Source organism: Megalobrama amblycephala, linkage group LG14 (genome assembly GCF_018812025.1).
Source record: "Megalobrama amblycephala isolate DHTTF-2021 linkage group LG14, ASM1881202v1, whole genome shotgun sequence".
Taxonomy (NCBI): Eukaryota; Metazoa; Chordata; class Actinopteri; order Cypriniformes; family Xenocyprididae; genus Megalobrama; species Megalobrama amblycephala.
The window spans coordinates 46,064,884-46,076,183 of record NC_063057.1 but is presented as its reverse complement, the minus strand read 5'-3'; the positions used below and the strand labels follow the sequence as shown (position 1 = coordinate 46,076,183).

At 39.1% G+C, this 11,300-nt stretch overlaps 1 protein-coding gene across 1 annotated transcript; it reads right to left on the bottom strand.

The window, feature by feature from the left end:
* Nucleotides 1-2,528: 2,528 nt before the first annotated feature.
* Nucleotides 2,529-11,057, bottom strand: LOC125245819 (gastrula zinc finger protein XlCGF57.1-like). The gene is made up of 3 exons (XM_048156600.1): nt 11,006-11,057; nt 8,593-8,744; nt 2,529-4,394 (listed from the first exon to the last, which is right to left on the bottom strand). Exons 2-3 carry the CDS (start codon nt 8,675-8,677, stop codon nt 3,010-3,012), a joined length of 1,470 nt encoding a protein of 489 aa, XP_048012557.1. The 5' UTR covers nt 8,678-8,744; nt 11,006-11,057; the 3' UTR covers nt 2,529-3,009.
* Between the last annotated feature and the right edge of the window lie 243 nt (nt 11,058-11,300).

Sequence of the window (11,300 nt, the reverse complement as noted above, 5' to 3'; positions counted from 1 at the left end):
GTAACGCATCCAATCACATTTTGTTTTGTTCCGCGTCATGTTTTAGGGGTGTGAAGTCGATGTCCTTACAATAACAGACCGGCGTGCATCTAATAAATTATTCATCAACAACGTTACACAAGTTTACTAGAGCCGAGAACTTCACATACTTTTGAAAATACCTGCGTTTCCTGGTAAGCACTTATTGTCCAAGGGAGTTTGGCATCACAGGATTTGTTCCCAGGTGGACCATTAAAGAATTCGACACGCATGTCTCCCGGACATCCTGTAGATTTCAACCAACCATATGAGAACTAGAAACACTTCGGGATTTTCAAAGTCAAGTGTGCCATATGCATCAGACGTTCACCAAATGGTCCATGGGCGTGACGTCTGAGACAGACTAAAAAAAACTTTTCCGAAGACAAATGGAGGTGAGCATGGAACGACATGAGGGTGAATAATTTTTGGGTGAACTAAACCTTTAAGTTTTTTCATTTTCCACATTGATGACATACAAATCAGTTCTCTCTTGTACCTTCGTGTGGTTATTAAAGGGGTACTTCACCATTAGCAAAATGGGCTTCCAGTAAAATTTTGCATGCCTAGACAGTAGACAGGTGGAAAAAAATTGTAATAATTGCTACCGGACTATTGCCTGGCAAGGCCAGACTGATATATCTTCTACAAGATATATCAGTCTGGTCAGTCCACCCTCCATCGCGATTCGAGTCAACTCCAAAACGTACCATGCAATCAGATTGGTTTATTTCAGTGACTCAAACAGCGTCACTCTAGTCTGGCGAAAGTCCCTTCAATATCAACAAAGATTGTGCATGGGAGACCTGAGAGTTTGTTCTATTCAGCCGTGAATTCAGTTTTAAATGACCAAAAACACATTAATTATTTACTTTTCGCTGTTGACTCTCTTGTCGCTTTGCTAACGTCATATCCGCCCTTCTCTGATTGGTTTACTCCACTTCCTGTTTGCTCGGATTTGCTCCGCCCTAGAAATTGAATTGATTCAATGGCTGACCAGACTCATCTGCTGGTACAGTGGTGAGGCTGGATTTTCCAGGCAAACCGGACTAGAGAAAACAGAGAAAAAAGGCTGCTGTTTTCCCTTTTGCCAAATAGGTACGAAAACCTAAACACCCATAATGCACTGGGCATGTTGCCGCCCAAAGGAACTCCCACCAGTCTGCTATGGATACGCTTACCAGAGCCAAATAGCACCTTGCTTTAGTAGGAAATACTTTTTAGCAAATGTTTAGTCATAATTGTCATATTGTTTTGTTCCCGGCTGCAAGAATGCAAAGAATTAACATTTAGCTCAAGTGATTTACATTCAGTTTCCAGTGAAGCATCCAAACCATTGTGGGCAGTTGCTAAAGGCTGCAAAGATTTGTAAATATGTAGAGAATGCTAAAAATCTGAAAAAGTCTGTTTGCAGTCAACAATTCAAACTGGATGAACACAAACACAGTTTGTGGCAGCAAAATGCCATCAAGTACAGGTAAGAAAGCTGTTGTAATAGTTTTCCATTTTTTTCCACAATGCTGTTTAAAAAGTAGACAGAACAGTTGTTGTAAGGGTAGGTTTATCTCTGGAAATTGTATTGTACTGTTAATAACCCTCTGTTGATTCGACTGTCCATGTGTGGGGATACAAAAATGCAGAAGCATAATCTACAGTTTTCACAAAAGCCCAGATTTTAGCTGACAAATAAACATGGATTTCTCGGTTAAGGTAACACGGAGAATGAGTAAACATTTTTAATTTACATTTACTACAAATAATACAAACAATATACTTCCTTAACAATACAAAGCGGGTTGAAAACTGGCAAAGTTACACTTTCCCCCGGTTTCACAGACAAGGCTTAAGCTAGTCCGAGACTAAAATGCATGTTTGAGCTGTCATTGTTTTGACTCAAGATGCATACCAGTAATGTTTTTTTCTAGGGTACATTTATAAAAGCTACAAACCTTTTGAGCAGTATGGTCCCACATATGGGATTTTTATTTCTGTGCCTCTGAGAGACAGTCCCACATATGGGATTTAGAGTGTTCAGTGACGTCACATAACTGCCAGATTCAAGCTGTGCTTTCGCGCTTCGGCTGTGAGATGCCGCTTGTCATATATCACAACTATGTAGTGTTTTCAGCTACACAGTTTTTTTTTTTTTAAGGTTTTAGACATTTAAATACACATAAGCACCAGTAAAACAATACATTTAGAGTTAAAATTCACACTGATGCCATCAGTGGAAGCAGCAATAACAATCCATTCAAATATAATTTGCCGACGTTTATTCATATCAGACACACATAGTGGGCCTGAGTACTTATAAAGTTTGCTCTATTATTCTTCTAGTTCACCAGCCACTTGCTTGCATGTATTTTGGGAGAAACTGATGAATTCATGTGCTATAAATCCGACTGACAGGACTCTGCGAACTGCAGTGCAAACTAAGATGGCAGCTCCCATCTCGCATTATAGATTAGGATAAAGATCATTTATAAAGTTTTTAAACGACAAAACACACTTACACATATTTGAGAATCGGAATATCAGATAGTTGATGACATGGTAAGCAAGATTGTGAATATTTTAAATAAAAAATGAAAAACAAAATAATAGCGATCCATCTGTCATACAGTGTTATTGTCGCTGCGGTGTGTTACTAGACAAGCATGATGTGTCGCCATGGAAAAAATGAGGGAAAACGTTCCAAAATAATGGTCGCCTTAAAAAAAACCTAGAGTCAGCTAGAATATTTTAAACTCATGCGTGAAAGGGTTAAATGTCCTAATTGAACTAAGGCCCAATCCTGGCTTAGTTTAAGCCCTGTCTGTGAAACCAGACCTTTAAGGTTTACTTTAGTGTGAATCTCTTTTCACAATTATCTCATCTGAACAGCTTTTCTCAGTGACTGTTCATGTGATACCATGCGTTTAGTTCTGCCATGAAACTTTTTCCACAGAGTCAAGTCCCCTATATTAAGCACTTTATACAAATCAGATTGTTTCAAAGAAGCTTTACATTGCTAATAGGAAAATTATGCATGTATATGGCTTCCCTCTGGTGTATATTCTCATGTGTTTTAAGGTTTCCTTTTTGATTGAAACTCTTTCCACACTGTTGGCAGGTAAAAGAGCTCTCTCCAGTGTGAATTTCCATGTGCCTGTTAAGGGTTCCTTTTTGAGTGAAACTCTTTCCACACTGAGGGCATGTGTAAAGCTTCTCTCCAGTGTGTATTCCCATGTGGATTTTAAGGTTACATTTTTGAGTGAAGCTCTTTCCACACAGTTGGCAGGTGAAAGGGTTATCTCCAGTATGATTTCTCATGTGGGAGTCAAGGGATTTCTTATATGTGAAACTCTTTCCGCACTGAGGGCATGTGTAAAGCTTCTCTCCAGTGTGAAGTCTCATGTGGATTTTAAGGTTTCCTTTTTGAGTGAAGCTCTTTCCACACTGTTGGCAGGAGTAAGAGCTCTCTCCAGTGTGAATTTTCATGTGAATTTTAAGGTTTCCTTTTTGAGTGAAGCTCTTTCCACACTGTTGGCAGGAGTAAGAGCTCTCTCCAGTGTGAATTTTCATGTGAATTTTAAGGTTTCCTTTTTGAGTGAAGCTCTTTCCACACTGTTGGCAGGTGAAAGGGTTCTCTCCAGTGTGAATTCTCATGTGCCTGTTAAGGGTTCCTTTTTGAGTGAATCTATTTCCACAATTTTTGCAGGTGTAAGAGCTCTCTCCAGTGTGTTTTTCCATGTGGATTTTAAGGTTTCCTTTTTGAGTGAAGCTCTTTCCACACAGTTGGCAGGTGAAAGGATTCTCTCCAGTGTGATTTCTCATGTGGGCATCAAGGGATTTTTTATATGTGAAACTCTTTCCACACTGAGGGCATGTGTAAGGCTTCTCTCCAGTGTGAATTCTCATGTGGATTTTAAGGTTTCCTTTTTCTGGGAAACTCTTTCCACACTGATGACATACAAAACAGTTCTCTCTCGAGTGAATCTTCATGTGGTTTTTAAAATGTATTTTACGTGTGAATCTCTTTTCACACTGATCACATCTGAATGGCTTTTCTCCATTGTGACGGTTCATGTGATACTTAAGGTTTAGTGCTGCCGTGAAACTCTTTCCACATAGTCTGCAGGAATAAGGCTTCTCTCCAGTGTGAATTCTCATGTGTTTTTTAAGGTTTCCTTTTTGAGCAAAACTCTTTCCACACTGAAAGCAGGTGAAATTACTTCTATTTTTTCTCTTCAGAGCTATTTTTCGTGATGAAGTCTTGTCAGTCTGTGAGCAACTAAATGATTCTTCTTGAGTTATGAAAGCATGATGTTTCTGATACTGGTCTTTCTCTTCCATATCATTCAGGACTTCACTCTCCTCTTTCAGTGGCATCAGGTCTAAGGCAAAAAAAGACAAATAAGTTAACCCCAGTTTGCTGCCACAAAGCAAAAGTCATCAAAACATTTTGACACGTAAAGTAGGGGTTTAGTTGGAGCTAAACTCTCCAGGACAGTGGTCCTCCAGGAGCAGGATTGGAAACCCCTGACCATCAAAACCAAAAACACATGACATAACTCCTAAGCTACAGAAAGAGGCGTTTCCTGTAATCACAGCACCCCTTGTCAATATTGTCAAATCTTTGCTTTGTTTAGGATATGTCCCAAAAACTTGGCAGTTAACAAAACCTTTATCCAGGGGGATTACACTATACTATACAGTATTAGTTGGGGTTAGAATAAAAACATTTTGTTGAGGGACCATCAAAATAAAGGGTTGGCAGATATTAAGTAGACAGTCTACTAAAACTCTAATGAGAGGTAGTTGACACATAGGTGCAACGTTACTTATAGTCAACAGAATGTTGAACAATATTTGAAAACGTCTCAGGTTACGCATGTTACCATGGTTCCCCGAGAATGGGGAACGAGAAGCTGCGTCCTCTAGGGGTCATTATGGGGAATGTCTCCGGCATGCCAGGTGTCTGAAGCTTGAGTCTAAACACGACAAAGAATTTGACATTGGTAGGCAACAGCCTATGACGTCACCACAGGTGCGACCATGAGTATAAAAGGGCACCTGGAAATGATATTATCCACTTCTTGTCTGAAGGAGACTGAGCAGGAATTCCTGAAGCATGGCAAAGGGACACAGCGTCTTGTTCCCTATTCTCAGGGAACCATGGTTACATGCTTAACCTGAGACGTTCTAAATCCATGCTAAAGGGATGAGTGCCTAAATGGCTGTGCTAAGTCAAAGAGTATTCATCCCTATGGTGCACTAGTGACAATCACAGGTCAGAGCTTTGAGAATGGAGGATTAAAAAAAGGAGAAGGCTTGAGCTGGTCCACACAGCTCCACAGAGTGGAGGCCTAAATCACATCTCCTGGATTGAGAAGGGGCCTAACACACTCTAACTGTCCAGGGAGGCTCAAAGAGAGCCTAAATACCTAGCACAGCATTTCCTACCACCTAGCTGAGCTCTAGGAGTGGGAGGCCTCAGCATAATGACTCTCCTATCGAGAGGAGGCCTGACAACGATCCACACAGGATATTTGACGAGGAGGCTCAAAGAGAGCCTGCAACCCGTAACTAATATCCAGTGGAGCTCTAGAGAGCAGAGGCCGCAAGAAAGAACTCTCAAAAGAGAGGAGGCCTGACGATGCTCATAATAGCCAAGGAGGCTCACAGAGAGCCTGACGACTTAGCGAAAAAAATAGTCAAGCTCTAGGAGCGGCGGCCTCAACATAACGACTCTCCTATCGAGAGGAGGCCTAACAATGTTCCACACTCAGGAAAGGCTTGCAAGGAGGCTCAAAGAGAGCCTGCGACCTGTGACTGATATCCAGACCGAGCTCTAGAGAGTGGAGGCCTCATAACAGACTCTCAAGATGAGGGGAGGCCTATCAACGCTCATATTAGTCAAGGAGGCTCAAGAGAGCCTAACGACTTAGCAACTAAGAAATCAATAAAGCTGAGCTCAAGGAGCAGAGGCCTCATCATAACGACTCTCTAAGCGAGAGGAGACCTTAACAACGTTCCATAGTCAGGATATCCCACAAGGAGGCTCACAGAGAGCCTGTGACCTGTAAATGATAACCTGGCAGAGCTCTAGAGAGCGGAGGCCTAGATAAAACAACTAAAAACAAGAGGAGGCCTGTAGATACTCAAACTAACCAAGGAGGCTCACAAAGAGCCTGGTGACTTAGCTAATAAAGCTGAGCTCTAGGAACAGAGGCCTCAGCATAACGACTGTCTAATCGAGATGTGGCTTAACAACGATCCACACATCAGGACATTATACGAAGAGGCTCAAAGAGAGCCTGCACCCCGTAACTAACATCCAGCGGAGCTCTAGAGTGTGAAGGCCTCAAGATAGAAAACTCAAATGAGAGGTGTGACAACGCTCATAATAGCCAAGGAGGTTCACAGAGAGCCTGACGATTTAGCTAATAAAGCTGAGCTCTAGGAGCAGAGGCCTCAGCATAATGACTCTCCTATCGAAAGGAGGCCTAACAACATTTCACACTCAGGATATCTTGCAAGGAGGTTCACAGAGAGCCTACAACCCACAAATGATAACCTGGCAGAGCTCAGAGAGCGGAGGCCTCAATATGAAAACTACTAAGGAGAGGAAACCTGATGACGCCCATGTTAGCCAAGGAGGCTCACAGAGAGCCTAACAACTTAGCTAATAATAACAAAACTCTAGGAAGGTCACAGCATAATGACTCTCCTATTGAGAGGAGGCCTAAACAACGTTCCACACTCAGGAAAACTTACAAGGAGGCTCACAGAGAGCCCTCAGCTCATAACTGTTACCCTAGCAGAGCTCTAAAGAGTGGAGGCCTCAATAAGATAACTCCCACTAACGAGAGGTTAAAGTTAGCTAAGGAGGCTCACAATGAGCCTGACGACTTAGCGAATAATAGCCGAGCTCTAGCAGTGGAGGCCTTGGCATAACGACTCTCTAATCTAGAGGAGGCCTAACAACGCCCCACACTGTCTAGCAAGGAGGCTCACAGAGAGTGGCACATCAATACCTACAGTAGATGCTCCCGATTAAAATGAGTCCAAAAATCAATAGTCGATCACAAGATATTCCCCATAGAGAATTTTAAAAATGCCCATTAGGGGGCATCAAGGGTTAAACAAAAAAGGCTAACTTCGTTTCAAATGCTGTAACTTTTGATTTCTTTATGCTTTCACCACAAAATTTGATCCAGATACACCGTACATGCAGAGGAACTTCACGAAAAAGAATGGTCCTCCTGCCTTATTTCCTTCCTGAGTTATTGCATGTCAAATAAGAAAGATATGTAAAATTATAATAAATTATATATATATATATATATATATATATATATATATATATATATATATATCAGCATGAGAATGTCCAAATGTAATCAAAAAATGTAATTCTTCTAAAAATGTAAAGTTTTCTATAAAACAATACCTACCTTCTATCAAACAATACCTACTTTACCTCTTGCTATAGCTTTGGACTTACGAGTCTTTACTTTTGTGTATATCGCTCAGAAAAAAAAAAAAAAAAAACCTTCTAAAAATGCCTTCAGAGCTTAAAGGCTTAAACACATAATCAGATTTTTCCGAATTTTGTACACTGTCCAGCATTTAAATAATACCTAAATACGATTTCATGGTACATTACCCTTAAAGCATTCAAAAAATAGGTTCTCTCTGACACACTTAGAGTATGAGGTTTGAGGCAAAATACAAACTTTTCAAGTATTACATTAATTTTAATAGTAACTTTAAGATTTTACATCAGATTAATCAAAGAAATAATGAAGATATTAATCAAATATCAAGATAATCATTAGTTGCAGCCCTTACATATCATACAAAATAAATATTTTTTCTTGTTCTGTTAGATACTATTGCATAATTAAGTTAAAGAAATGAATGGTTTCCATCATTTTGGTTCAGAAATAAATATTGAGTTAAGTCTCAGACTTTAGATATACAAAGCAAAGACTTTAGACAAAGACAATGCAAACATATTACTTATGTATGGGATAAAGTGCAATGTGCAATATGGTGGAATTAGACCAAAAAAGAAAAGAAAAAGAGCCAATCGCTGATCATTAAAATCATTGCGTCACTGAAGCTGCTGGTAAAAGCTCAGTGATTGAAGACATGCATTTAAGACTGCACACACACATTGGCTGGTCTAGCCAGAAAAATAAGATTTTTTAAGCTATTTTGAAACATTTATGGGACACTTCATGTTAAATTTTGTTGTTAATTTGAAATGCCATTTTATTTTGAGTTCGACAAACAGTTTTTGAGATTTCAGGATTCACCTATTCAAGTAGATTGGACTTGGTCTTGGATGCCCGAAATAGGCGGAGGTGTTGCAAATATGGTCGTTGAGTGAACAGACATTCTTTGAGTATAGTTTGGTATAGTGTTAATTCTTTTTTTAGGCTACATTCATATTATTTTTTCTAATTTAATGTGTAACATCATCATAACAGATGCCCAACTTCAAACAAACCACTGCCTGTCAAATAAAAGCACTTTAATTAGGACCCTCAAATGACCGAGTTCAGTTTTGAGAATGAAACCAACCTGTTTGTTCCTCAGTATCTTCTTGTTTCACACTGAATGTTTCTTCAATCTTCATGTCTTCACTCTCCTCTTTAATAAACGCCATCTTTATAATAGTGTGTCATGTAGATCTCAGTTGCTTCACCAGGAGTTTTTCTGTGTGTTTGGTCAATCTGTCATGTTTAAGATGAGAATAATTAACAAAAAGAATAAATCACTGGGTGCATCTCAATCAGCTCCCTATAGTTCACTAGTCAGCGCACTGGTAAGGGAGTCAGTCAAGAGGGAAGGGCCTTAAAATGTCCCAATTAGCCAAAACAAACTCAAAATTAGCACTACAAATTAATAATTATAATAATAATTAAAAACTATACAGATACTTTATATTTAGTTGTATTTATTGATTTGTAGATTTCAAAACATTTGCTATGTTGCTATGTTTGGTTAATAAATGTCATTGTTTGCGTTCTCAATATATGTGTACTGCATTAATAACAATGTGTCTAATTGCCAGGGTTGTGGACTCGAGTTGCTTTATTGCTCCATTCTGGCCTAAACAGGCCAGCCAGTACAGATATGGTTTAATTTTCCACAAGCTCAAGTGGAAATATAACTGTTCTTAGAACCGGGCGTTCGGCCTGACAGTGGAAAAGCAGCTTCCCAGATAGTACACTTACGTCTGCAAGATGTCTGTTAAAGATCACTTCATCTGGAAAGCATCTGCTGTTTACAAACATCTGATAGACATCTTTAAGATGTCAGTTTTACATACATTCTAAATCATAAACATCTTAAAGGTGCTAAAGAGGATCTTTTTGTCGACTGAGAAACCAAAGACTGTTACTGAGTTTTTTAAATGAGCGCATGCGTAAGAATTTCGAGGGAACGCCTCCCAAAACTCGTGCATGAGTATTGGAACACGAGTGTTTACCACCGGCATTCGCTGTGTTGTGTTAGTGGATTCATTATGTCGGACTCACCGCAGGTAACTCATAATCTGCAGTTGTTACTCCTGTCTACTGACAAAAACATTGTGTGCGGCGCCTGTGGAGTGTGGAAAGTTACTGGAGAGCGCAGCCGTGCTCGTCTCTCACAAGGAACGTCATGGAAGTGTTTGACAAGCCAGAGGGCCAAACGTTTACGCGATTGGCTGATGTTTTTAAGGCCCTACCTCGTGCACAGATGATGTATATTAATATTATTACTTTCAGTGCACCTAATAAATAGTCTTTTATCAGTTAGTAAAGACAGTTTCAAGTAATATTGCAAAAATGTATAAAGCAAAACATCCTCTTTAGCACCTTTAAAGACATCTTCTAAACGTCTAATTGACATCTGACAGGAAACGTCCTATAGACATATTGCAGATGAGCAAATCATCTAAATAATATGTGTTCCAGACGTAAACACAGACATTAAATAGACGTCTCCGAGATTGAATTGGATTTTTTGTCCTAAATTTGATGATTTGCAGACATATCGGATTCAGATTCTCAAATGTAGGCCTAAGTAAATTTGTTTTGTGCTTTAAACAAGTTTATAATGATATAGGCTATTGATCGCTTTTAGGGGCTATGTGCGCCAAGATTGTGGGATAGGATGAATAAAAGTGTTTTTAAACACTTTTAAAAGTGTATTACATTTTAAAAGTGTACTTGTACATTTTTAAAATGTAATAATTACAAATAATTCAAACTTAATTTGAATGCTGTCGTGAGGATGAGGTATTAAAACAAGCGCTAAATAATATAATTTAGCTAGTTTAAGGAACATTATTCAAGCCAAAACTTTATTATCCATTGATGTACAAACCATCCAAGTGCCCCATTCCAAGCCATTTCTAAGATGCATTTTATTAGCCTAATATTGTTAAATATTATTAAACTGTAAAGAAATTAAAGATCCATCTTTGATTGTCGAAAGAGATTCAGTTCACTTTCAATCTGTAAGATTTCATGTAACATTTTCATCGGTCAGTAGTATAAGTCTATTCAACGTTTAATCCAGAATCTTTCTAGTTCAAGAGCACCGTTTGAGCGCGCGCGCACGCAAAATCTGAGCGAGAGGCAGTTCATAGAAGAGCACTATGTATTTGAGAGCGCGCGTCCAGTTTTGTGAAAATCCGCGTGCGTGCGGAGAGATTCGCGCTCGCGCATTACTCGAGTGTGCTCTGGCATTACAACAATGCACTCTTGACATATGTCATTAAAATAATGCCATAAGAAATAGAGAGAAAAGAGACGCACCTTTTCTGTTACACGTAACGTTATGTGTATGCACTTTACTCATAAAAATAACGTTCATTTGTTAAATAAAGAATTACAATATTACATTCAATGATAAATCATTAATTTGTGCATCGCTTGTAATAATAAAAAATATTGAACAAAAACGATTTGCATCGATTAAAGCCCCTTAAATGTTTAAAACAAACCTTCAGCCAAATCACAACAGATGCAGGAGCGCGGCGCAGCTTTATGACGTCATATCGCACCAAAATAAAAGTGTTTCCTATTGGAAAAAAGAAAGAAATAAAGAAAGAAAGAAAGAAGGAAAGATCATTTGTGTGAGTTGCTATGCGATTCAAATAGCTCACTAATCAGCACTGTCCTGCAGCTTGCCTCAACAGACCTGCCTGGAAGTTTCTAGTATCCACAGATAGCACACGAAAACATATTTGTACAAATATCTGATAAAGATCTTTATAAAGCACTTTTACATGCATTCTA